The sequence below is a fragment of the Lepidochelys kempii genome, chromosome 6 (assembly GCF_965140285.1).
Source record: "Lepidochelys kempii isolate rLepKem1 chromosome 6, rLepKem1.hap1, whole genome shotgun sequence".
In the NCBI taxonomy this organism is placed as follows: domain Eukaryota; kingdom Metazoa; phylum Chordata; order Testudines; family Cheloniidae; genus Lepidochelys; species Lepidochelys kempii.
The window spans coordinates 21,767,439-21,794,718 of NC_136385.1; the positions used below are offsets into that span (position 1 = coordinate 21,767,439).

Below are 27,280 nucleotides of genomic sequence, written 5' to 3' on the forward strand. Positions count from 1 at the left end.
TGCACTCTGTTCACACATTTAACTCTGGGTTGGATAGAGATCTAGTTATACATATATCTGCATATATCATTGCCTTGCAAAAAGCAGCTATCCTTGCATAGGATGGATTAGGTGAACCATGTGTGCACTACATTCAAATTTTACTTCGTTTCCTTCCATAATATTAGTAGAAAGAAAAACCAAGGGAAAAAACCCTTATATTTTATACTGGCTTCTCTGTTTTTCTAAAGTATTAACAGCGGGCCAACCAATACACTCCAATGCACTGAAAGAGTTGATTTAAAATCCAGCATTTTCATTTTAAGTAGGTTCCACAACTATGTTCCATCCATAAAGGTGGAAACTGGAATGTTAATTGCTTCAGGAGCTGAAAGTTAAGGAGGGGAAAGGATTGTTCCACTATAAGAATCTCATTATTTAGCCAATGCTGAGTATTAAAATTGAATTTTTGGAGCTAGGGGACAACTTTGGTTCCAATTTTTCTGAGCACAATAACCCTAGACATTACACCTACCACAGAGTGCCTCAGACTGTGTACATCCAAGAATGCTGCAGGTATTACTTCATTGCATGACCTGAAGGCCTAACGGACATCACAGACCCTGGCAACGATCCAGTTTTTATATTGCTTTTCCTGGGCTTCTGTACAGAAATTTGAGACTGCTACAACAAGCACCCAGTCAATGACTTCTTTCAGAGAGAACTAAATCAAATTTTAAGAAAGAAAACATTTAAACTGATTTTTGGAAAATGTAGACAATTTTCTCTCCAACCGTGTGGGCTGAGTTCTGACTGACTTTCTGTTTTGTAATTCTGTTTATCAGTTAATTAAAATTCATTACGTTTTTCCTCTCCCCCACCTAAAGATCTTACCTTGAAACCATTTTGAATCCCCTGGAGAATTCCTGTTTGAGTCAAAGATAATATTAATTAATAATAATTATTAAATGCCTTTAATTTTCAAACTATTTTCCTAACATTCTTTTGGAAGTACTTTGTACTGAAGACCCCGAATGATTAGCTGGTGGAACTCATTGGCACAAGATGCCATTGAGGCCAAGAGCATAGCAAGACTCAAAAAGAATATTGATATGGTTAACAAGAATAGTCAGACTTATAAGGATTTTTTAAAACAAGAATTTTGGAAGGAATATAAAATTATTTCAGAGCAGAAACCAATCTTTAATTATTGGGGGATTTAGAAGAAATTTTTCCTAAGGCAAGTTATTCCATAGTAGTTACTATAGGGTTTCTTGTATTTTCTTCTAAAGTAGCTGGCACCGGTCACTGTTGGAGTCAGCATACTGGAAAAGATGGATCCTGGGAAGCTGGGAATGGGCAACAGAGGATGGGTCACTTGATGATTACCTGTTCTGTTCATTCCCTCTGGGGCATCTGGCATTGGCCACTGTTAGAAGACAGGATACTGGGCTAGATGGACCTTTGGTCTGACCCAGTGTGGCCATTCTTATGGGTCTGACCCAGTCTGGAAATGGCTATATTGCTAAATATTACTTTAGCCAGTTCAGGCAGGAACACATACACAACAAGATTATCAACAAGTGACTTGCTTTAGACCACACAAGTCATATCAGAGCCAGGATTGGAACTCCTGCATTCTAAACTCTGTATACTATGTATCAGTTACCAAGGTAACTGCTTCTGACCTCACTCAGTCTCTCTGACTGCACCCCCCTCTTTGGTCTCAGGCATCTAGCCATCACCTCTGTCAGGGTGGAATCACACTATTCTCCCACTCTCGGACTGGGCCTCGGGTTGCAGTCTCAGACTCAAACTCAGACATTAAGGCCAGAAGAGACCATCATGATCATCTAGTTTGACTTCTTGCATATCACAGGTGACAGGACCTCACCCACACACTCCTGTAATAGGCCCATAACCTCTGGTTGAGTTAAAGACTTCAAGTTACAGAGAATCCACCATTTATTCTAGTTCAAACCAGCAAGTGACTCATGCCCCATGCTGCAGAGAAAGATGAAAAGCCCAGAGGGTTTCTACCAATCTGATCTGAGGAAAATTTCCTTCCCTACCCCAAATAAGGTGATCAGTTAGACCTTGAGCACGTGGGCAAGACCCACCAGCTAGACACTTGGGAAAGAATTCCCTGTAGTAACCCACCTCACCTAGTGTCCCATCTCCAACCACTGTAGATATTTGCTATTAGCAGTCACGGATGGGCCACGTGTCATTTTAGGTAATTTCATACCATCCTCTCTGTGTACTTATCAAGCTCAGTCTTGAAGCCAGTTAGGTATTTTGCCCCCACTGCTCCCCTTGGAAGGCTGTTCCAGAACATCACTCCTCTAATAGTTAGAAACCATCTAATTCTAATTTCAAGCTTAAACTTATTGATGGCCAGTTTATATCCATGTGTTCTTGTGCCAACTTTGGCCCCTAGCATAAATAACTCCTCTCCCTCCCTGGTGTTTATCCTTCTGATATATTTATAGAGAGTAATCATATCTCCCCTCAGCCTTAATTTGTTAGGCTAAACAAGTCAAGCTCCTTAAGTATCCTCTCATAAGGCAGGTTTTCCATTTCTCTAATCATTCTAGTAGCCCTTCTCTGCGCCTGTTCCATGTTTAATAAAGATGAATTCAGACTGGGAGACCAGAACTGTACACAGTATTCCAGATGAGGTCTCATCAGTGTAATGTATAATGGTAATGCCACTTTTTTATCTCTACTGGAAATACTTGGCCTGATGCATCCTAGAATTACATTAGCCTTTCTCACAGCCACATCACATTGGTGGCTCATAGTCATGTTGTGATCAACCTGTACACACAGGTCTTTCTCCTCCTCTGTCACTTCCAATTGACACATCCCCATCTTATAGCAAAAGCTGTCATTGTTAGTCCCTAAGAGCATGACCCTGCACTTAGCACTATTAAATTTCATCCCATTTCTATTACTCCAGTTTTCAAGGTTGCCGAAATCTTCTTGTAGGATATTCCAGTTCTCTTCTGTACCTCCCAACTTTGTGACATCCACAGATTTTATTTGCACACTCCCACTTTTTGTGCCAAGGTCATTAATGAAAATGTTAAATAAGATCCGTCCCAAAACTGATCCTTGAGGAACTCCACTAATAACCTCCTTCCTGCTTCACAGTTCATCTTTCAGCATGATCTGTTGTAGGCTCCCTTTTAACCAGTTCCTTACTCACCTTTCAATTCTCATATTAATCCCCATCTTCTCCAATTTAACTAATAATTTCCCATGGGGAACTGTATCAAATGCCTTACTGAAATCTAGGTAAATTAAATCTACTGTATTTCCTTTGTCTAGAAAATCGGTTATCTTCTCAAAGAGCTCAGGATGGTCTGGCACGATCTACCTTTGGTAAATCTATGTTGTGTTGTATCCCAATTACTCTTTACCATTATGTCCTTAACACTACACAAACTCAAAATTTGTTCTAAAACCTTGCATATACTTGTGATCACACTAATGGGCCTGTAGTTTTCAGGATCACTTCCCTCCCCCCTTTCTTAAATAGAGGTAATAGATTTGTAGTTCTTCAGTCATAGGGTACAATTCCCAAGTTTACAGATTCATTAACAATCCTTGCTACTGGGCTTTCAATTTCATGTGCCAGTTCTTTTAACATTCTTGGATGCAGATTATCTGGGACCCCGATTTGGTCCCATTAAACTGTTTTGAGTTTTACTTCCACCTTAGATGTGATAATTTCTACTTCTATATTCTGATTCCCTTCAGCCACTCTGCCTCCCTTCAGCCACTCTACCTCCAAGCTCCTCATTACCCTCATGAAAAACTGAGGCAAAGTATATGTTTAGGTTAGGCCAGACCTCGATTATCTTTAATCTCCACCCCCCGTTGTCAGTTCTTAGCGGTCCCACTTCTTTCCTTGTTTTCTTTTTATTTATATGACTAAGGAACCTTTTACTATTGGTTTTAATTTCCTTTGCAAGGTCCAGCTTTGCTTGACTTTTGGCAGTTTCCCCTTGTTCCCTACATTTTCTGACTTCCAAGAAGTAGCTTTCCCTGATGCTTCATTCCTTGTAACCTTTCTGCTTTTTCTTAATACCCGTTTGACACGCTTGTTCATCCAGTTTGATCTGCAACCCTTCCCTACAAATTTTTTCCCCTTGCTTGGGATGCTGGCTTCAGGCAATTTTTGCAACTTTGACAAAGTAATTCCAGGTCTCCTTCACACTGAGATCCTTGAATTTTTCAACTGCAGAAAATGTGTCTTGCTAGTTAAAACTCAATCCTGTCAATCTGCAAGCCAAAGCCCATCAACCATGACTCCTTAGAATCCTGCTTTTACCAATTCTCAAATGTTAAGCAATGATTCTCTGTCTGAAAGGATCACTTGTATAAGTGCTCAGCGGCCTCCTTCCTGGGAGCTTTTCCTTACAACTGGATATATACATTACTACACTTTGTACAGAGGTCTCCATGCTGTCCAAACATAAGCCTTTTCTACTGTATTTAACAGAGTGGGTTGAATGTATTGCATTAGTTTTTAATAATGTTGCTTCTTGGAAAAATAATCACAGAATAGTCTATCAGTTTCACATATTTTCACCTATTAAGGAGTCTGTCAAAAATAAACTGCATAATTATGTATATTTCAATATGGAAGATTTTCCCTTGCTTTCAGTCCCTCCCCACTTGCTGAACTGCTATGGTCTCTGCATGGACTTCTATGTAGCCAGTCAGAAGAATGGATTTTCAAACATCATAGTACATTAGAAACAATCCCTTTTCTGTCTAACACTTTCAGGTTGGATCAAGTAAAAATACACCTGGATACTACTGTCATAGATGCTGTGAAATATGGCCCTTCAAGGCCTTCCATCCACCTTGCGCCACACAAGTGTTCAATTAGGCACTCTGCATCTAGCACTTCAAACACAACTATTCCAACAACCAAGGCCAACTCAAAAATGGTTTTCATACTCAAGCATGCTTCTCTGTTTGCAAGACTCTCAGGCACACCCTCTGACATTAAAAGCAATGAATTATGCTTGGTAACTGTGCACTAGTGGTAAATTTCAGTTTCTTTTCCCTTGCTTGCACGATGACACAGCACTGTGATGGTGTTTGGTACCGGAGTACTTAGCCAGTTCAGAACACAGTTCTCAAAAACAAATATGCAGTTCCTTTTTTAAGGAAAAAATAAAGTGTCAAGCTCTGTCACAGATATGTTTTTATATCGATGGGACAGCGGACCCCTCCGAAGTCCAAGTCTTCAACTTGCACAGAAAAGATAGTTCTTACCTTAGTTGTCTGGAAATACACAATTTATGTTTATTACTTACTTCAATTTTGTCTGTCTTTGCATCTCCCCAGTAGAGTTTGTCTTCTTCAAGATCCAGTGCCAAGCCATTAGGCCAACCTAGAGAACTGTTCACTAGGACCCTCCTCTCAGAGCCATCCAGATAAGCACACTCGATCTTTGGATTTTCACCCCAGTCTGTCCAATACATGTAGCTGTAGGAAAAAAAGCTTTAAATGCATATTGCGTATGATTACAGTATGCCTCTGCTATTAAGATTGGGGATTTGTTCTAGCTGGTGAGAAAACTCTCTCCCATTAGGCTCAGGAGTAGTAATCAGACTAATTAACTCCCCTGGAAGTCAGGTAGTGACATTGACCTAAGGTCTGAGCATTAAAAAAACAGGTTCCTCACGATGGGCAGTGGTGCCTTTCTTTAGTACCGTCTATAAAACAAGGAGATAAAGGAAAGACTGACACAATTCAACCAAACAGGCTATGCAAAGTTCTGTGGTACAGAAGCTTGTGATGTCTGGTGGTTACGTACGTGCACATCAGTGGTGCTGGAGAGGGTGGGACAGGGAGAAAAGCAATGATTTTGACAGGAGACAAGGAGCGCTAGCACATATGTTCTCTGGCTAATATGTCCAACATCTGATAATCTGCTATTTCTTACAGTCTCAGAGAACTGAAGACGGGCTTACAAGCTCTTAGAAAAATCCACCACAAGAGGGGAGGAACAAAAAGCAAAAAACTCACCCCATCACAGGATTTAGCACTATCGCTCTGGGTTCATCTAGATTTTCCGATATAAGGATCTTTCTGGATGTCCCATTCAGTCGGGTTACTTCAATGCGATCTGTTCCTGTGTCAGTCCAGTACAGGTTCCTTGCCACCCAGTCCACTGCTATGCCATCAGGATGATTAATTTCTGTGGTCACTAGGGTCTGTGCTCCAGAACCATCAAGGTAAGCCCGACGAATAGCCCGGACATCATCGTCAGTCCAGTATATGTAGCCCTCAACAGGATCATAGTCTATTGCAATCGCATGCCTGATATTGTCTATCTGCAGAATAATATCAGTGAAGTCTGGCATGTCCAAGGAGATTCTTCGCAAATCTGTCCTTCTAGCGAGCAGCAAGACTTCCTCAGCACCTGCGAAAGAGCATTAACACTGTAATTTTGCAACTATAGAGTTCTCCTTCACCTGTCACCATAATTTAAACCATAATGTCGCAGCTTGATGACAGAGAAGAATTGCCACACAGAAAACAACGGAGTACTGGCATCAAAACACTGAGAGGTGTACCGCACATTAGGGGTGCCCAAATATTGCCCAGGTAACGGGACACACATTAGCAACTTGCCAATACCCCTTAGAACCACACCTAATTTGCCTCAGGCTTAAGGCAGAGATACAACCCCACGTGCCACAGGCTAGAGTTCCACACTTGACACCTGCCAAATGGGAACTTGCTGCACAGGAGAACTCGGTGGGCCATGGTGTAGGGACTCATGCTGCATGGGTGCAACAGAGCTGGGAGTGGTGTTGCATTGAAGCTGCTACTACCATCCCCTCCAAACCAAGCTGCGCTTCTGAACGGATGCTCCCTGGAGCCAGCCTTGGAAGTCTGCCTCTTACATCAACTCCTATTTTCCTAAGTGTGACAGACTATCAATTTCCTGAATTAACTTTATTGAATTAGGTTAATACCTTTGGGGTCTATTGTATTAAAAATACAATTGTGTATGTGGAATATGTGAAACTGTTTGTATTTCCATGGGAAGGACAAATAGGAGATGAGCAGGGGGTGATTAGACCAATTCACACAGGTTGTAACATCTTCAGAGAAGCCACCCCCTTGGAAAGGTATGCATGTACTAGGTTTTGGATGAATAAAGGGTTTTTGGATAAATAGTCTGGTTTTAAACTGGTTCAGGGCCTCCTTCCTGGTCCAGCAAATAGACAGGACCCCTGGTTCACAGAGGGTGTTAATCCTTAGGGTAGGGTTGAAAGAACTGGGCCTGCCAAAATCCATTTTAGGGTCCAAGCCTAAGTCAAGGTGGGTACGCAGGGTTTGTGCTCTATTTTTTTGCAGCGTAGACCCAGCTCCACTGGAATCATGCTCTGGGAGTCTGCCAAAAGTATCCCACAGTTCCACAGGCCAACTTTCTTTGTCCTCTGGACAGTCAAGTTTTCCCACACTGCACCATGAACAAAGGGCTAGAGCAGTCACATTTTGGGAAAACGCTAGGAAGTCTGGGATATGGGTGGTTGGACTCAGGCCCGCATAATGGAGTGTAGACACTGGAGCCCTAGGGTTCAACAATTCCTAATGGGATTCCAAAGGAATGTAGACGTTCAAGCCCCAGGTTAACAAACCCGGGACGTGTTACTAACCCTGGGCTTACATTGCAGTGTAGACATACCGTAAGGGGAAACATAGGTGCATTTGCCCTGAACTGTGAGACTAAGTACCAAAATAAATATGAATTTGAGTTTTTCAGACCAGCAAAATGAAATGGGTTTCATCTGGAAATCACTTTATTCCTTGTCAGGAAAGGAAAAAGCACAAGGGGTGTGGAAAATTTATATTAAACCAGGTTAATAACGAAAGAGTATTATTTCCTTTGCTAAAACAAAACGAAAAAAATCAGGAATATGTCTAGACATTTTATCATATTCCACAAAACTCTCAACTGACCCAGCCTTGTCCTATAGCTGAATGAGTGCATTACACACAGTTTTCACACACCACTACATACTATACAGGAAATGATAGAAGGAACACAAGTCTTGGGATTTCCTAATAAAAGTACAGTACATTAATGCTTTTCTTTGCTTCAGACAGCCAAATGGGAGATCAAGTCACAACTATTGCAAGTACATCCGACTTGCCTGAAGATGGTCTGAATCTGACTTTTTAGGCGGCAGGACTGTGTGCGTGCAGGGGCTTGCACAAAGCTTTATTACTGGTGAAGAAGGTGCCAAAACAGCCATCCTGGAGACTGAACTTCTCCATTTGTCCATAGAACAGGTCGGGCATGTATAGGAGCAGGGCAAACCTCCTCATGTGGCCCCAACAATTCATCTTGATCCACAGGGACAACTTTGAGGTGAGAGAATATCTAGTTCCTTCTAAATAACCAGTTCACTGCTTAGTTTTCTGCTGCAGTTGCCAATTATTGAGATGGTTTTCATGTCTTGACACCTGCCAAAAGGGAACTGGCCTACAACCATCAATTCCATTTCATACAGGCCACTGAAAGACCAACAGATAGTAACCTTCAATCACTACCAGCCAGGGCTGTACTTAAAGTGGCAATCCTCAAAGCCAAATGCATCCGATGAAGTGAGCTGTAGCTCACGAAAGCTTATGCTCAAATAAATTTGTTAGTCTCTAAGGTGCCACAAGTCCTCCTTTTCTTTTTGCAAATCCAGACTAACACGGCTGCTACTCTGAATCCTAGAAGTGAATCCCCTGAGCCATCCCAGTCCCTCTTGGAAAACGGTACTTCAAATACTATTTTATACAGGTTCTTATAACATGTTCATCACCGTGGTACCTGAGTGCTAATCCTCACAGCTATTCTCTAAGACACAGTTTTACCCTGACATGTGAGGCCAACACATAAGAAACATGCAGTCATTCAAAGGGTATCTGTCACACGTCAAACCAAATTCACAGGCAACTCAGAGGTCTAGTTGCACTGTCACTTGCTTTTGAGTTTGGTAATCACAATTTGGTACCTGAACGCCCTAGCGAGGAAGGTATAAAAGCACTGAGGAGAAAATGCACTCAAGGCTGGGGGTGGAGAAAGTGATTTTGGGGGTAGGGGAAGGAAAGAGATAGGGAATATCTCCTGTGACCTCTAAACAACCCTCAGAGTTCTGCTGAGGCTCTGAAGGAAGACCTGGGTTGAAGGAAGGCTTTAATGATTGCGAGCACAATGAAGTGGGGGGGAAATCGTAAGCTCAGTTGTGGAGAGCCTCTCCTTCCCACCTCAAGACAGACATTTGCCATCAGATTTCCTGAAGACTGATTTTGTTGGCTCCAAAGGCTACCAAAGCAGAATACAAATACTTCATTGTAACACATGGCAGAATTCTAGCTTCTCAAGTTTTAAGCTTGTGGTAGCTTATTAGGATACATTAAAAGGGGGTCACTTTTTGGCCAGACCAGGGGAACAGCAGTTCTAGGTGATGTGTCACCTTAAGAAGCCACTTTTTTTCCCCTGAACCTAGCAAGGAGAAACAGGGTATTTAAGCTTTCCTTCTTGAAAGAAACAACACGTTCTTGCGATGATTAAAAGGGATTGCTGGCGCTGGACACAGTATTCGTTCTTAAATATTTTACCAATCTCCTGGAAAGAGAGACCCTTTGCTAAAATAAACACTGAAATATCCTAAAGGTTATTTGATATTCTAAATCATGCTTAAAATGGTGGACCACTTGAAACATCAGCAGAGAAAATAAATCAGCAAACTTGTACAAATACAGATCAGCAGCAGATGGAAGTCAAATTAATTGTCTATACATCCTGTACAACTGTTCCTCTTAGCCAGCGCTATATATAAAGACAAGTTACCTTATATATAAATATTAACCCCGTATGAGGGCAATGAACATTCATAAAAGGTGCAGTTATCAACTACTTCATGGCAATCTTTATATTCAGATATGCAAAGGCATCCAGATTTTAAGTGTCGTTTTAAAAATAAAATCTTCTATTTTGATAATGGCACCACAAAAAAGTCCAAAGTTTGTGATTTTGTTCTCCAATGTCTCAAGGATTACCCAATAAACACCAGTCTCGGAGCTATGCTGACATCTCTGATGTTGGATTAGAAAATAGATCAACAAACAGTCTTGATAATTTTAGAAATATGAAAGACTGCAATGTTGAACAGAAATGGATAAACATCAAAATTGTAAATGAGCCTTATTTACAACTGCAATGGAGAGTAATACCCAAGTACTTCATGGTTTCTTTTCAAGCCTATATTTTTACATTTCCTGTAACATTTTTGGTTTTATTTTTGTTTATTATTTGTATGTATTACAATAGCCCCTAGAGGTCCCAACTGAGATCAGGCCCCCACTGTGCTAGGTTCTGTACAAACACATGATAAAAGACAGTCCTCTGCCTCAAAGAGCTTACAATCTAAATGGACGAGACAAAGGTGGGAGGGGAAAGAGAAACACACAAAGATTCAACAATTTGCCAAAGATGTCTCAGTCTGACAATGGCAGAGTAGGCTACAGAACCCAGGTCTCCCAAGTCCCATACAATAATTAAAAAAAAAAAATTCCCTCTCCTGTTTCCCTTACTATCCATATTCCCCACAGGTGCCATTTTTGAAATGGAGTCCCCAATCTGTGAGAAATTAAAAACAAGACAGAGAATGGCCCTAAGGCCCACGATAAAGACAGTTTGCACCCTGATAGCCAACAAATAAAAAGGCATTAGCACAAAAGACAACACCCTGTGACACAGGGCTGCAAGCTGTAATAGTGGAGAGCAGAGTGCATGCTTCAATAGCAGAGGCATATAGCTTTGTTTATGTCAGGGTCTAACTCAAGGCCCATTTAATTACTTGCCTCAAAGTACTGATTTGAAATTTTGACTTGTGGAGAATCAAAGTTAAATACTACATTCAATGTAAATTAAGTAAAAATCCTGTTTAAAAACTCAACAGTTAGCCTTACAAAATACTAGAATAAATCTGTTTGATTATAATACTGAAATATTACATTTTTATTAAAGAAATTCTCAACTCCACTGCTTCAAAAACCAGTAGAGGTTTTTGCGGCAAACATCAGCTGCTCTGTCACACAAAGCCCTTACAAATTCACATCAGAGTCTCTCCATTCCACTTTTAATTACATTAATGTGTCCATAATCACCCTGATCTCCTTAAATAATATTTGCAAAAAGAAAAGGAGGATTTGTGGCACCTTAGAGACTAACCAATTTATTTGAGCATAAGCTTTCGTGAGCTACAGCTCACTTCATCAGATCCGATGAAGCGAGCTGTAGCTCACGAAAGCTTATGCTCAAATAAATTGGTTAGTCTCTAAGGTGCCACAAGTACTCCTTTTTTTTTTTTGCGAATACAGACTAACATGGCTGCTACTCTGAAACCTTAAATAATATTGAAGCACATTTAATGGAAAGCAGAAGGGCACTGAATATGCATTTGATAACTGATCATGTAGTAGAGAGGGATATTATATGCATTTCTAAGAGACTGCAATATTGGACATCATTGTACACAGATATAAACAGACTAATCTAATCTGGCAGTGTAGCCTCGTCACATAATTGATTGCATTTTCACCTTAGTTCTCTTCTGTTTTTCTCTCTCCACAGTGAACTGGATCAAGGTTGAATGGGCTTGATTCAGGAATTTCTGGGAGAAGTTCTCTGGCCAGCATTATGCAGGAGGTCAGGCTAGGTCCAGGTCTACCCAACAGACCTAAAATCCACGCCCTGGAGTGACACAGTTACACCGACCTAAACCCCCGAGTAGGCAGCATGATGTTTACGGGAGAGTTTCTCTTGTAGACATAGCTACTGCCTCTTGGGGAGGTGCATTAACTATGCTGATAGGAGAAACTCTCCTGTCAGCGTAGTAGAATCTTCACTAAAGGGCAACTAGTGCAGCTGTGTCACTGTAGAGCTGTACATGAAAACAAACACTAGGTGAGCACAATGGTCTCCTTCTGGCCTTAAAATCTATAAACACCACCAAAGCAGTCTTCAGCTCCTCAAGGCAGTGAGGACTCCGTTATCCTCCCAGTCCCACTTACAGGTTCTTGCCCAATCTATCCATTCTCTCTCACACACAGATAGATGCAGTAATGGCTGCATTAACTCTGACTGGATGGGACAGTATTCGGACAGCCACTGCACCTTCGTCCCCACCAGCTGCATGGCAACTCCAAGATGATCCCATGCTTCTGAGAAGGAATAGGGTCCCTTTCACACTCAACTGCCTGGGCTGTACTATTTATTAAACTCTCAAGATGCTCCACACTGGTTCTGCCACAGGTGGTATTCAGAGAAGGCATATGAGAAAATAAAAAATTTGGACTTTAGAACTTGGGCATTAGAACTGTACAGTCATGAACATAAGAATGACCCTACTAGGTCAGACCAAAGGTCCATCTAGCCCAGTATCCTGTCTTCCAACAGTGGCCAGTGCCAGGTGCCCCAGAGGGAATGAACAAAACAGGTAATCATCAAGTGATCCATCCCCTGTCACTCATTCCCAGCTTCTGGCAAACAGACGCTAGGGACACCATTCTTGTCCATCCTCGCTAACACCCACTGATGGACCTATCCTCCATGAATTTATCTATTTCTTTTTTGAACCCTGTTATGGTCTTGGCCTTCACAACATCCTCTGGCAAGGAGTTCCACAGGTTCTCTGTATGTTGTGTGAAGAAATACTTCCTTTTATTTCTTTTAAACCTGCTGCCTATTAATTTCATTTGGTGACCCCTAGTTCTTGTGTTATGAGAAGTAGTAAACAACACTTCCTTATCTACTTTCTCTACGCCAGCCACGATTTTATAGACCTCAATCACATCTCCCCTTAGCAGTCTCTTTTCTAAGCTGAAAAGTCCCAGTCTTATTAATCTCTCCTCATACGGAAGCCGTTCCATACCCCTAATCATTTTTGTTGCCCTTTTCTCAACCTTTTCCAATTCCAATATCTCTTTTTTGAGATTGGGCGACCACATCTGCATGCAGTATTCAAGATGTTCAAGATTCTAAGTATTCCTTAGAGGTTTTTAAGGTCAGGCTTGACAAAGCCCTGGCTGGGATGATTTAACTGGGAATTGGTCCTGCTTCGAGCAGGGGGTTGGACTAGATGACCTTCTGGGGTCCCTTCCAACCCTGATATTCTATGATTCTATGTGGGTGCCCATGGATTTATAGAGAGGCAACATGATATTTTCTGTTTTATTATCTCTCTCTTTCTTAATTAGTCCCAGCATTCTGTTCACTTTTTTGATTGCCGCTGCACACTGAGTGGATATTTTCAGAGAACTATCCACAATGACTCCAAGATATCTTTCTTGAGTGGTAACAGCTAATTTAGACCCCATCATTTTATATGTATAGTTGGGATTATGCTTTCCAATGTGCATTACTTTGCATTTATCGACATTAAATTTCATCTGCCATTTTTTTGCCCAGTCACCCAGTTTTGAGAGATCCTTTTGTAGCCCTTCACAGTCTGCCTGGGTCTTAACTATCTTTAGTAATTTTGCATCATCTGCAAATTTTGCACCTCACTGTTTACTCCTTTTTCCAGATCATTTATGAATATGTCGAATAGGACTGGTCCCAGTACAGACCCCTGGGAGACACCACTATTTACCTCTCTCCATTCTGAAAACTGACCATTTATAGCGACCCTTTGTTTCCTATCTTTTAACCAGTTACAAATCCCTCTTATCCCGTGAAAGCTTACTTTGCGAAAGAGCCTTTGGTGAGGGACCTTGTTGAAGGCTTTCTGAAAATCTAAGTACACTGTACCCACTGGATCCCCTTGGTACACTGCTTGTTGACCCCCTCAAAGAATTCTAGTAGATTGGTGAGGCATGATTTCCCTCTACTAAAACCATGTTGACTCTTCCTCAACAAATTATGTTCATCTATATGTCTGACAATATTGTTCTTTAGTATAGTTTCAACCAGTTTGCCCAGTACTGAAGTCAGCCTTACAGGCCTGTAATTGCCGGGATCACCTCTGGAGCCCTTTTAAAAAATTGGCGTCACATTAGCTATCCTCCAGTCATTTGGTACAGAAGCTGATTTAAACTACAGTTAGTAGTTCTACAATTTCACGTTTGAGTTCCTTCAGAGCTCTTGGATAAATACCATCTTGTCCTGGTGACTTACTGCTGTTTAATTTATCAGTTTGTTCCCAATCACCTCTAATGACACCTCCATCGGGGACAGTTCCTCAGATCTGTCACCTAAAAAGAATGGCTCAGGTTTGGGAATCTCCCTCTCATCCTCAGCCGTGAAGACTGATGCAAATAATTCATTTAGTTTCTTTGCAATGGTCTTATCGTCCTTGAGTGCTCCTTTAGCATCTCGATCAGCCAGTGGCCCCACTGGCTGTTTAGCAGGCTTCCTTCTTCTGATATATGTAAAAAAAAATTTGCTATTACTGTTTGAGTCTTTGGCTAGCTGTTCTTCAAATTCTTTTTTGGCCTTCGTAATTATATTTTTACACTTCATTTGCCAGAGTTTATGCTCCTTTCTATTTTTCTCATTAGGATTTAATTTCCACTTTTTAAAGGATGCCTTTTGGCCTCTCACTGCTTCTTTTACTTTGTTGTTTAGCCACGGTGGCTCTTTTTTGGTTCTCTTATTATGTTTTTTAATTTGGGGTATACATTTAAGTTGAGCCTCTATTATGGTGTCTTTAAAAAGTTTCCACACAACTTGCAGAGATTTCACTTTTGGCACTGCACCCTTTAATTTGTGTAGTTCCTCTTTTTGTGTAGTTTCCCTTTAATTTCTGTCTAACTAACCTCCTCATTTTTGTGTAGTTCCCATTTCCTTTAGCACTGGACTGTTCTCTCTGTTGACCTGGCAGACCACAAAGAAACCCCCATTATCTGATGCAGTACAGTCAAAGCACAACAGTGGTTGATGCTAATACATGCTAGAATTCTGATGCACTTTAATTTTCTCTGCCTTAGGGTAATGAGAACTAGGTGGCATTATTGAAGTGAACTGCTAGGCCCGTATACGTTGGCTGTTTGACAATCCATGCTGCTGTGCTACATCTGCTCTTAATGAAGACACATTGCTCTGTCACCATCTTCCCGACAGCCATGTATCTAGGTCCTTAGACAACAGAGACATGTAGATGAAGGCAGTGCAGCATGTGCCACTAAAGTTTCTCAACAAGTTATCTACACCGACTGAAAGCTGGTAAAGAATAATTGTTCTTGGCCAGGCATTCAGTACTAAGATCGTTACAAAATCTGTGCATACACTGAACATCCTCTGTGAAAAGCTTAGTAAGTGCTATTATGCATGTATTTTCTTTTAATAATAATTTCTGCTAGCAAAAACAGGCGGGAGAGAGGCGTAGCCTATGGCTTGAAGCACAGGATTAGGAGTAGCAGACTAATTTTACCTCTGTGATCTGGGGCAAATTACACCACCTCTTTTCCCTCAGTAATCTTATTTGTAAAATGGGTGCCTATCCCTTTTACAGAGGCACTTTCAGCATTAACGTCTGAAGAGTGCTTTGAAAATACAAACCACTACATACATTTTATAGTCTAACATCTCTACTGCAGAATGTGTATTACTAGACATTCTAGAACCTGTCTACACTATTAGAAACAGTCTAAATACATTCAAATGTTACAGCATTTAATCAAATGAATCTTTAAAACAACCATCAAATTAATCACTTTCATAACCATACAACTAAGAAACCCTTAACAGGATTACCAGCCACTGTAATGTGAATGTGTTCAGCATCACACAAACAAAAGCTTTCACATACAAAATGCAAACTACTCAAACATAAGGCTGCAATACAGGCTTAAAGTCAAACACAGACAGTGAAACCACAGTGTAATGCTATATATAAAGATCTCCATCAACCAGAGCCCACAAGGAAAAAAGGAAGGAATGTATGCATACCACCACACACATTTGATATAAACATTTTACAATGCAAAATCATGTAGGATAACTTTTTTACATTAGAAAAACTGGGATCCCTTTGAAATTTCTACCTTGAAGGAATTTGTAATGCCCTAAGTTCAAATTTCTGTTTTATTTTTCCAACTGGTATAACTTTAAGCTGTTTATTATTCTTGAGTCTTTCTTTTGCTTCCTGCTCCCTGAAGCTTTCTGCAGAAACTTCTGTGCAACTTTTGAGTAAATCTAACATCCATACAAGCCCATGAATTTTAATGGTTTGCATATAGAAACAAATGCTAACTATACTGGAATTAAAAAAACCAACACACAGCTCTGGTCATTTATTCTCGTTCCCCAAACACTATATTCTCTCTTTGTAGCTAACAAGAAGCCATGTAGAAACAGACCAGAGGGATCTTTTTTGTTCTGTGGATGGAGTTCCACTTCCCCCACTCCTTTAATCCATTAATTTTAAAATTTAACACCCATGCTAGGTAGATTGATTGTTCGGATTTTTTTGTTTTGTGCTTCTGTTATTAAAAATTCATGCTTCAATGCTGAAAATGGCAGCTGCATTCTATCTACAAAATTAATTCCAATCAGAGCCGACAGCAGCGAAGCAGCCCATCTCACCAGCTCGACAAGAGCCTTTTTTATTCTTCCCTTGGCCCACTTCACATTTGACAAGTGACAAGACATCTATAATACAGTAACAAATGCTCCAATTTATTCACCCAACCTAAACAAATGTAGACTGCAGTGGTTGCCTTTGCTAATCCATGCTAGAAAACACCATGCTATTCCTTTCCCATTTGTCTGTCTGCTAATCAGGATAGAACAATGCTCCATTGTGGGTCTCTTTTCCCCTAAAATTTTCTTCTCCCCCCTCTAATCTAGTTACTAGGAACTTCTTTCACAATCACTCTTTTGCTAGGCAAAACAGAGAACTTGTAAACAGGAAAAAGCTTAGTTCTACATTGACACACAAGAAAGTGACATTTTTAAAATTTCATTACAAATACTTACGTTGTCAGCAAATCTTTTACTAGCCATCCAAGTACAGACACCCGTCACCCCAGATAAACAAACCAGACTTCAAGAAACCACACGCAGATGAGCAAAGGATCTTGTTAGTTCCAGTAACACAATGAATTACCTGGCAAAGTTTCAAAGCATGATGCACGAGAGAACAAACTTTGTTATTCTATGTAGATCAGGAGAAATGTAAAAAAAAAAAAAAAAAAAAAAAAAGCCATGCTATTTAATAATCTTGCTGATATTCAAAACAAAGACAACATTCAGCACAGTGAAGTTCATCGTTAACTGCTCTTAACAGTCCAACTGCAGGAAGAGAGAAGTAAAACAGAGATTATGATAGGTGGTTTTATTTTGGTGTTGGGATCTATGTGTAGGGCCCCAGTATTATTGTTCTTAGACTTTTCCACCTAATTGAAAAACGTTTGAGAAACTGAAACAAGCTGTGCTAATAGCTGGGGTCCACATAAAAGGATTTTTTTTTCACATAAGAGAAAGTCTGCCATGGTGTTTACCAGCAGCTCTACATATCCCTGTACAGAAGATCTGATTTATCTTCAATCTCTGGGTGAATGGAACACTGATTCACTAAATGAAGGTGGCTGATTTGGGTTGAGGACACTCACTGCAGGAGAACTTCCTCTTAGCCAACTGGTGGAGCAATAAGAGTACAGAAGACAGGAGATTCACTTGCCTGGTTTATATGACTGAGGATGAGAGCTTCAGGGGGAAAGTAGTGCATAAAAATTAACAAAAAGTGAGTCCTAAGTACCCTCATTTGGACTAGACGTGGCTAAATCACATGTAGATAGGCACAGGGAAAATTAACACTTATGACAAGGGAAGGCCATACAGAGCACAAACATGGCTCATTAACTGCTCCGTTTGCATGTTATACATGAATAACCTTGTCCACTGTTACTTTTACTACTTAATTAACAAATATCTAGGGTAGCTGTTTTCCTTGAACCTGCAAATTCCGTTTCAGAAACAGTTATGGCACACACTCATTAGAAAAACAAACAAGGTATCTGTCATAAATATCAAGGGAAGGGTAAACCCCTTTAAAATCCCTCTTGGCCAGAGGAAAAATCCTCTCACCTGTAAAGGGTTAAGAAGCTAAAGGTAACCTCACTGGCACCTGACCAAAATGACCAATGAGGAGACAAGATACTTTCAAAAGCTGGGAGGAGGGAGAGAAACAAAGGGTCTGTGTCTGTCGGTAAGCTGCTTTTGCCGGGGATAGAACAGGAACGGAGTCTTAGAACTTTTAGTAAGTAATCTAGCTAGGTATGTGTTAGATTATGATTTTTTTAAATGGCTGAGAAAAGAATTGTGCTGAATAGAATGACTATTTCTGTCTGTGTGTCTTTTCTGTAACTTAAGGTTTTGCCTAGAGGGATTCTCTATGTTTTGAATCTAATTACCCTGTAAGGTATCTACCATCCTGATTTTACAGAGGTAATTCCTTTACTTCTATTTACTTCTATTTCTATTAAAAGTCTTCTTGTAAGAAAACTGAATGCTTTTTCATTGTTCTCAGATCCAAGGGTTTGGATCTGTGGTCACCTATGCAAATTGGTGAGGATTTTTACCAAACCTTTCCCAGGAAGTGGGGTGCAAGGGTTGGGAGGATTTTGGGGGGAAAGACGTGTCCAAACTACGCTTCCCAGTAAACCTAGTTAGAGTTTGGTGGTGGCAGTGGATATTCCAAGGACAAAGGATAAAATTAATTTGTACCTTGGGGAGGTTTTAACCTAAGCTGGTAAAAGTAAGTTTAGGAGGTTTTCATGCAGGTCCCCACATCTGTACCCTAGAGTTCAGAGTGGGGGAGGAACCTTGACAGTATCAAACAAATATTACATCTGATGAAGTCACCAACATGGAATGACTTACTCAGATGACAGAAAGCTGCTTCACTCATAGCAAGGGAAAGCTATTACAATCCAGGAGGCTGGATTACCCTATCACTATGATCTTTAAATCATTTAATAAGAGGTATCCCATTTATTTTGTCGTCTTCCATTTTTAGTGATGGACAGAGGCAAAAACCAGAAGACTGCCCCATCATTAATTGGAGGTCTAGAGAATATATGCATTAAAACTCATTCAAAACTAGCATTAATGTACCAATGAATGTAGTGTCATTGGTAGAAACCAGACATAGTGCTTAGCACAATTTTCATGGCCACAACCATTAACACATAATTAATCATAAACAAGGGTAATAATACTTTGCACTTCTACAGCACCTTTTATCCAAAGATCTCACGGCACTTAACAAGTACATTTCAACTCCCTCTGAGTTTGGCTGGTCAATATTACCTCTGCTTTAAAGATGGGGAAACTGACTCCGAGAGATTAAGTGATATAATTGAGGCGACACATCTGGGTATACAATTCAAGAGTCCCATCTACAAGTTTTCACTAACCAGGAAATAACATCCCTTCTTAAAGAATTTTAATGCCAGTCCTGAACAAATCACAGCAAGAAATCTCCAAAGAAACTTGGGCACCAGAAATGGGGTATGCTCCTTGTCAAGGATACAGCAAAATCTAAAGATCACCTTCAAGTTCTGCACAGACATGAAAATTCCCCATCCTTTCCATGTTGGAATATAGGGCCCTATTGACTCAGAATAAGTAAGCACTGTATTAAAATTGGCCCGACCATCCCCCATCACTAACCAACTCATGATCAACAGAAGTTCGGTAGTCAAACCCATTAGCATGTAAATCAATAAAAGTACTCTATTAAAGGAAAAAGTCTTTGGGGGAAAGGACAAATTTAGCCACAGAGAAGATATGTAGATACATTGTTGATTCCCTCAGAACACCCAGGCACCGGGGGCAAATTTACTGTCTTACTGGAATGGATTTACTGTAACCAAGTACTCCTGAGTGCTAATCCCAGCTGTCACTGACTCACTGTGTGGCCTTGGACAAGTCAAAATTTCTCTGCACCTTAGTTTCCTTCTCTATAAAATGGGAAGAATACTTCCGTATCTCATATGCGCCCATAGAGGTTAATGTTTATACAATCCTTTGAAGATAACTTTTAAATTGTTATCATTATTACATTCCAAGTATTACGCGTCCACAGAAAATTCACTTTGGAGCAAACACCAACCATTAAAAATGTCAATCCAAGAGGGAAACATTATAGAGAAAGTTATAAACAATTGTAAATTGGGGTTAAAAATAAAAGCAGTGTCTCAACCATTCTGTAGCTACTTTGACACGGTTAAATAAATTTGCCGCAAAGAAAAAAAACAGGCTTAGGTCTTGTACACAAAGGTCATACTGGAAAACTACAGGATCATTTCATATACTACTTCCATAAAGTCATCAAAACTGGAAGAAAAAAGACCTGTTAGGTCATCTAGATCATCCCTCTGTGGGTGTGTTCCCTACAGTACATTTTCTACTGACTTTGTTCTCTCAAATTTTAAGTTTACTTTTAAAAGCGGCTGTTTCTGAAAGTGACTTTTTCAATGTAGTACACGCTCCAGCTCTGAAGATTAGGTCTGATCAGACTAAAAATTTTCTGCAGTTTGCAGTCCTTTAAGTACCTATTAACACAAAGCAAACTTTAAAAAACAAAAACACCATTTCCTAATCTGCAAAAAAAAGGGGTGGTGTGATAAATGAAGGGGGGGGAGGGGAACTCCCTTTTATGGACACCCAGCCAGTTAGCTGTAAAATCCCTCTTGGTGTCTGTTCTCTGCTTGCTTTACCTGTAAATGGTTAACAAGCCCACAGGTAAAAGAAAAGGGGTGGGCATCTGACCAAAAGAGCCAATGGGAAGGCTAGAACTTTTTAAAATTGGGGAAAAAGCTTTCCCTTTGTGTCTGTTGTGTCTCTCCGGAAAAGAGGGGAACAGAGGGCAGCAGGAAAACTGTGTAAAGCTTTAAGTCAGGTATGAGAAATCATTGGAACATACCTAGAATTACTTATTTGAAACCCCCCCAGATATGTAAGTAAATAAGGAATGTTTAGATAGATGCGATCAGGTTTATTTCTTTATTTTAGCTTGTGGATCTTCTCTGTGCTAACCTTAGATGCTTTGGTTTTCTTGTAACCTTAGATGCTTTTGTTTACTTGTAACCTTTAAGCTGAATCCCCAAGAAAGCTATTTTGGGTGCTTAATTTTTGGAATTGCTCCTTTAAAATCTAGCAAAAGCCTAAGTTCCAGATGTATTTTCTTCCTTTTTGTTTTTAAAAAAATTTACCTTTTTTAAGAACAGAATTGGATTTTTGGTGTCCTAAGAGGTTTGTGCATATGTTGTTTAATTAGCTGGTGGCAACAGGTAATTTCCTTTGTTTTCTTTCTCAGCTCTTCCCCAGAGGGGGTGAAAGGGCTTGAAGGTACCCAACAGGGAGAAATTCCCAAGTGCTCCTTCCTGGGTTCAAGGGGTTTTTTGCATTTGGGTGGTAGCAGCATTTACCAAGCCAAGGTCAGAGAAAAGCTGTAACCTTGTGAGTGTAATACAAGCCTAGAGTGGCAAGTATTAATTTTTAAAATCCTTGTGGGCCCCCACCTTCTGCACTCGAAGTGCCAGAGTCAGGATTCAGCCTTGACAGGTGGCAAGACTAAACATGAAAGGCAATTTACAAGTGAATGAACAGAAAAAAGAAAAACCTCATTCATTAAATGCTGATGAAACAAGGTAAAGACAGAAGAGAATCAAACATATATTACATTACACCACTCTCAGAATGCCTCAAGATGGAGGATCTATGATGTTCCCATTGTTCTGACCTTAATACATACACTGAAGTGTTAGCATCGTAAAATTAAAGAGAACATTCTCATTGCTGGTATAAGAAAGAGACAATGTCAAGGTGCTATGGGACATGTGATTTATCATGTTTCATGAAAGGCTGGTTATTCTACAGGTCTCTAGAAATAAGATTAGCATGCAGTTTTCCTTGGGCAAGCTCCTATCATTTGCTCCATTGGGTTTTATCTTTAAAATTGCTTCTGCCTAGTCAGAAAAGCAATTCTATTGACTACATTACAGCAGTTTGAGCTGCATTAACTAGTTCTGAACATGCAAGTAGCATTCTAAACCCACAGATATCATACTAAACTGTTAAGAATCAGAAGATAATGGAGTTCAAACCCTGGTATGAACATCTCCCCATCAGCAAGGTGCCCCAGAATACCCAGATGAGAGGGTAAACCTCAGTCTCAGTCCCAGGCTGATGAAAATCATGCATGTCAGATTGTGAGAATAGTGAGAGTGGGCATGAACAGGCACTCACTACACAAATTCCTCCTTTGGAGAGTATATGAAACTGCATCATCACTCTTGGAAGAAGTCCCCTGCTCAGAATAACTAAGGAATTGAATGTCAGTAATTCACTGGGTAAGCAAAGGATGGATCTTGCAACAGAGGGAGGGAAGAGGTCCCTAGAGGAAGTGAGAGTCCTTCTGTTCTCAACAAGAGAAGGCATAGGAAAGGAAAAAACTATGACCAGTTACCCAAAGGGCTAATAGAAATAAACACAGATTGCTGTTTCCCAAATCAGATTTTATTTTAACTTGAACCCAGATAGTTTTATTCAAGTTAATTATAGCTATGAAGAGTATTTTGAAATCACAGAATACACAAAAGGGAGTGCACAAATAATGCTGCTTCACAAACACTGCAGGGTAGATTCCATCTTCATTCTATGGGCATAATCCCCACTCATTAATGAGCCATACATGCAGATCCAGGGAAAAGTACAGCCCTTAAAATGAATGGAACTTCCTGTGCTACACCTGATCAGTAGGGAGAGGCAGGTGTCTGGGCATGGGTGTAGTGGTCAGGAAAAGAGTGGGTATCTGGGAAGGGTATGGGGAGGGAGGGTTCAGTCTGGGTAACAGGGGAATTACTACTATATCAGCATTACTAGCACTTTCAAGAAAATACACAAGTAGCTACAAGCAAATACAGGCCAAAACCAACTATGAAATAAAATTACAGCTTGTACAAGACTTTCTCCCAGCATGTAAAGATGCTGCTGGAAGGCTCCCGGCAGTTGTTTATGGTCCATAAATACCAGAAACAATGCCAGCACTGGACTGTCGGATACTTAAGAGCTGATTTACAGCCATTATCCCAAATTACCCCCAAAATCCTTCCCTTTCACAAAGGGTACTTACTGTTCATTTGTAAATTAGCAGCCGATGTACTTAAAACCTGTTGACTGGTCCATACTTGGAACTAAGCTTTATGCGCTTCTGCTTACTATTCAGAGGGAGATATGTATTAGCAAGCTGTAGTTTTTCAATAATGGTGACAGAAGTTTAATTGTATGGGGAAATGTCTTTAAAAGGGTTTTGTTTGTTTGTTTGTTTTCCAAGGAATATTCCGGGTTACTTGTCCAGTTATTTAACTACATGGCTTACTAATGCTAAGCCCCAAAAGCCTGTGTGCACATATTATATAAAATATACATGGACATACATACAAGGGAGACAGGCAGACACTTTGAGATTTTAAATAACAAAACTACACTAACTTCCCAAGTAAAAAGGTTTAAGTGAAGAGGCATGAGCCACCAGGCTCAGCAGAGATATTTGTAGGGGACGATTGAGTAATGGTGACCAGCCCTCCCCAGCTGCTCATATGGCAGGGTCAGGATAGGAAAAAGGGAAGCAAACTCATTTACCCAAAAAGCAGCTGTCCTTCTCCCTAATCTGACAGATACCTGCTACAAAGAGCAATTCTCTTAATTTGAGACGCCATGGCCCTCCCCATCCATCCCTGTAAAGAAACTCGTATCTCATTTGTGACTTCCTCTCAAAGACCAACTCCTTCCAACCCCACACTAATAAAGCTGCCCTTGATTTGAGAAAATGAGGACCCCTTCCCACACTCAGACACAAAGAGCTGCTCCTTGCATCATCAAAGGAAGACTGCCTTCAATTTGAGACACGGGTGTGTGTGTGTGTGTGTGTGTGTTCTCTCTAATGTGACTAGTGATTTTGGGTGTCCAGTTTGAAACACCTTATAGGAACTTCATTATCAGAAAGTGCTGAGCACCCAACTCTGAAAATTGGACAACTTTAAGGTGCCTCAGGTTGGGCACCCAAAACCTCTACTCACGTTTGAAAATCTTGACCAAAGACTATAATGTGCAATAATATCAACCTCTCTCTCTACGGTACTTAAATGGCCTCCGTACTTGAGCATCTCATGACTTTCAAAATATTAATCCTCACAACACCCTTGTGAGGTAGGAAAGTGCTATTATCCCCATTTCACAGATGGGGAACTGAAGTACGGAGAGAGAATGTGTCTACATCACAAAAAAACCCAACCAACCCTGGGGCACTGAATCTCAGAGCTCGAGTCAGTTGACTTGAGCTCAGGGGTCCTGTTTGCAGGGCTAAAAATAGCAGTGTAGACATTCTGACTTGGGCTCAGAGACCCTTTCCCTTCATCAAGTTTCAGTGCCTGGGCTCTAGCCCAGGCAGGAGCATCTACACTGCTTTTTTTAGCCCTCCAGCCTGAGCCCCACCAGCTCAATTGACCCAGGCTCTGAGAGTCAGAGGCAGAGGTTTTTTCTTTGCAGCGTAGACATACCCTCAGTGACTTGCTCACAGTCACACAGGCAGTCTGTGGTGGAGCAGGGAATTGAACCCAGTTTCCCCAACTCCCAGACTAGCCCCCTAACCACTGAATCATCTTATCAAAACCATAAATACACTCAGACAAGCATAAATTAACAAAGCTGGACATGGGCAGTGCAGGATACAGCAAGCTAGCTGCATTAGTAAACATTCAATGAAAGTTTATCCTTATTTTTAAATAATGTATTCCAGTATCATCTACACAAAAATACATTTGGGAGATCTACACTCAATAGCAGGACATTCATCCACTGCATTACTGGGGAACCAGCTCTCCTGTCAGCAGTATGTAAAACTCTACTTCGGTTCATAAAAGACACTCCTACAGCACATACTCCACTTTTCATTGGAGCTGATAGGAGAAACAGCAGCTCCCATCTATGCATTGAACAGGCTACCTCCTACTTAATTCACAAACCTAAATCAGATTAGGCATATTCAAACCAGATGTGTATAGGATTCCTGTATCAAGGAGCTAGGCACTGACCCTCAAGTTACAACCTCCATAATGTATAAGCATGTTGGTATATTTTACACCTTCATCATCATCAGAGTTTATTATGTCATCAGCTTAGTATTATAGACTGATGTGCATGGGATGGATTGGAAAAGACCAGCAGTTGTTGCAGGGAAAACATTCTGAACAATGCTCACCTCCTTGATTATACAGGTTCACTTCAGAGATGGTATGAAAAAGGTCCAAAAATTCTCATTTACACTGGTCTAGACCTAAAACTTAGGTTAGCCAAGCTAAATCACTCAGGGCTGTGAAAAATGTCATGCCCTGAGCACCATAGTTTGGTTGACCTAACCCCTAGTGTAGACATGGCTAGGTCAACATGGCTAGGTCAACAAAAGGATTCTTCAGTCAACCTAACCACCATCTCTCAGAAAGGTGAATTACCTACATTGACAGAAAAACCCCTTCCACTGTAGTGCAGACACACCCATAAGCATTTTTACACTCTTCTGGCAGTGTAAAATGTCTGTAAAGTGGGTGTACATTAAAGTGAGTGTAAACATAGTTTGCACCCACTTTACACTGCAAAGGGGGTCTTAGGCTTGTTGACATGGCATATTTTTCCAGTTATACTAGCATAATTTTATTAGGATAGTTAAACCACTTTAGTTATAACAATGTAACGTCCTGCATGGACACTTACTGTGGAATAAGTGTGCCTTTTTTCAGCCTAGCTTAAACCACTTCAAAAGAATAAACTAAACTGGAAAAAAGGCCCTCTCATTCTGGAATAAGAGTGTCCACATCAGGGAGTTATACAAGTATAATAATAATGCTTAAATTCATCCCTACCTTATACTGGTACAACTTCCTCATGTTGTCAGAGCTCAGTGTAACTGAGAATTCAAGCCTCAGTCTCTCACCTCAGCCTTATTCTTGATTGTGAAGTTAGCTAGAATGACTGGCAGCCATGAGGACTTCACACAAATATCTGCACTATACAAACATTCATAACACTACACTTAAGCGCTTATTGTGCTCTCAGCACATGATTTTCAAACATTCATAACTAATTTATAAACCATTTATTTTTCCCAACCACAGTAAAGCAGCCTCTCCCTCATTCGAGGTTACATACAGGGCCAAGCAAGGAATTTTACACACAAGCCACCGGTGAATAATCCAAGGGCTGTAGAAAGTATCCAAAAAGCTCTTGGGCAAAAATCCTGGCTTCTCTGGCCCTGAGAGTCTTGCCATTGACTTCAGTGGGGTTAGGACATCACCCTCAAGTTAAAAGTGATCATCATCTTGTGCAGGTAGACTCCCCCCCCCCCAAAAAAAGTTGGAAATATTTTATTCAAATTTACACAGAAAAACTAACCTCTAAGCTAAGACTAAATATGAAAAGTTTCAACTTGAAAGGGTTTTTTGGTTGTTTGTTTTTTAGGTTATAAGCTCCCAAAATTAGAGACTTCGAATGGGTGAATTATCTCAACAATAACCATAGCTTCATTATTTATCTATCTTTGGGTTTTATACCGCTATAGCCAAGTCCCTAGGGGACTACATGGAGCCTCTGGCACTTCTCCCATACTTGAGCGAAGATTCACATAGACTCTTTTGGCGCGCAAACTCTGAACCAGGAAGAGTCTTTTCTTGTCAAGCACATTGTCTGTGTTCAATAATGAAGTAAAGCTGTCCATAGTAGGCTTTTGCTGTTCACCTTTCTCAGTTCAGTAGCTCTTCCTTAATGTTATTTCATGGGGCACCTATTTTCTTTTTGTTTGTGCTGTTGTAATTCCTTGTCTTTGGTTACTACAGAAGAGCTTTTGCAGCCTTACTGCCGTCTCTGAAGATAGTCTGGCTCAGACTTACTTAAATTTATATTGTAGCAGCAGCCAGAGACTTCAACCATGTTGGACCCCAATGTGCTAGGCACCGTACACAGTCATATGACAGGTTTCAGAGCAGCAGCCATGTTAGTCTGTATTCGCAAAAAGAAAAGGAGGACTTGTGGCACCTTAGAGACTAACAAATTTATTTGAGCATAAGCTTTTGTGAGCTACAGCTCACTGAATGCATCCGATGAAGTGAGCTGCAGCTCACGAAAACTTTAGAGACTAACAAATTTATTTGAGCATAAGTTTTCGTGAGCTGCAGCTCACTTCATCGGATGCATTCAGTGAGCTGT

At 40.5% G+C, this 27,280-nt stretch overlaps 1 protein-coding gene across 2 annotated transcripts in view; it reads right to left on the reverse strand.

Annotated features, from left to right (window-relative positions):
* The window catches only part of LRP5 (LDL receptor related protein 5), a 248,458-nt gene that overhangs the window by 116,622 nt on the left and 104,556 nt on the right, over positions 1-27,280 (reverse strand). For both annotated transcript variants that reach the window (XM_073347077.2, XM_073347076.2), the window contains exons 6-7: positions 6,031-6,427; positions 5,316-5,487 (exon numbers count right to left, since the gene is read on the reverse strand). In XM_073347077.2, the coding sequence (XP_073203178.1) occupies positions 5,316-5,487; positions 6,031-6,427 (569 nt within the window). The remainder of the gene's footprint in view (positions 1-5,315; positions 5,488-6,030; positions 6,428-27,280) is intronic.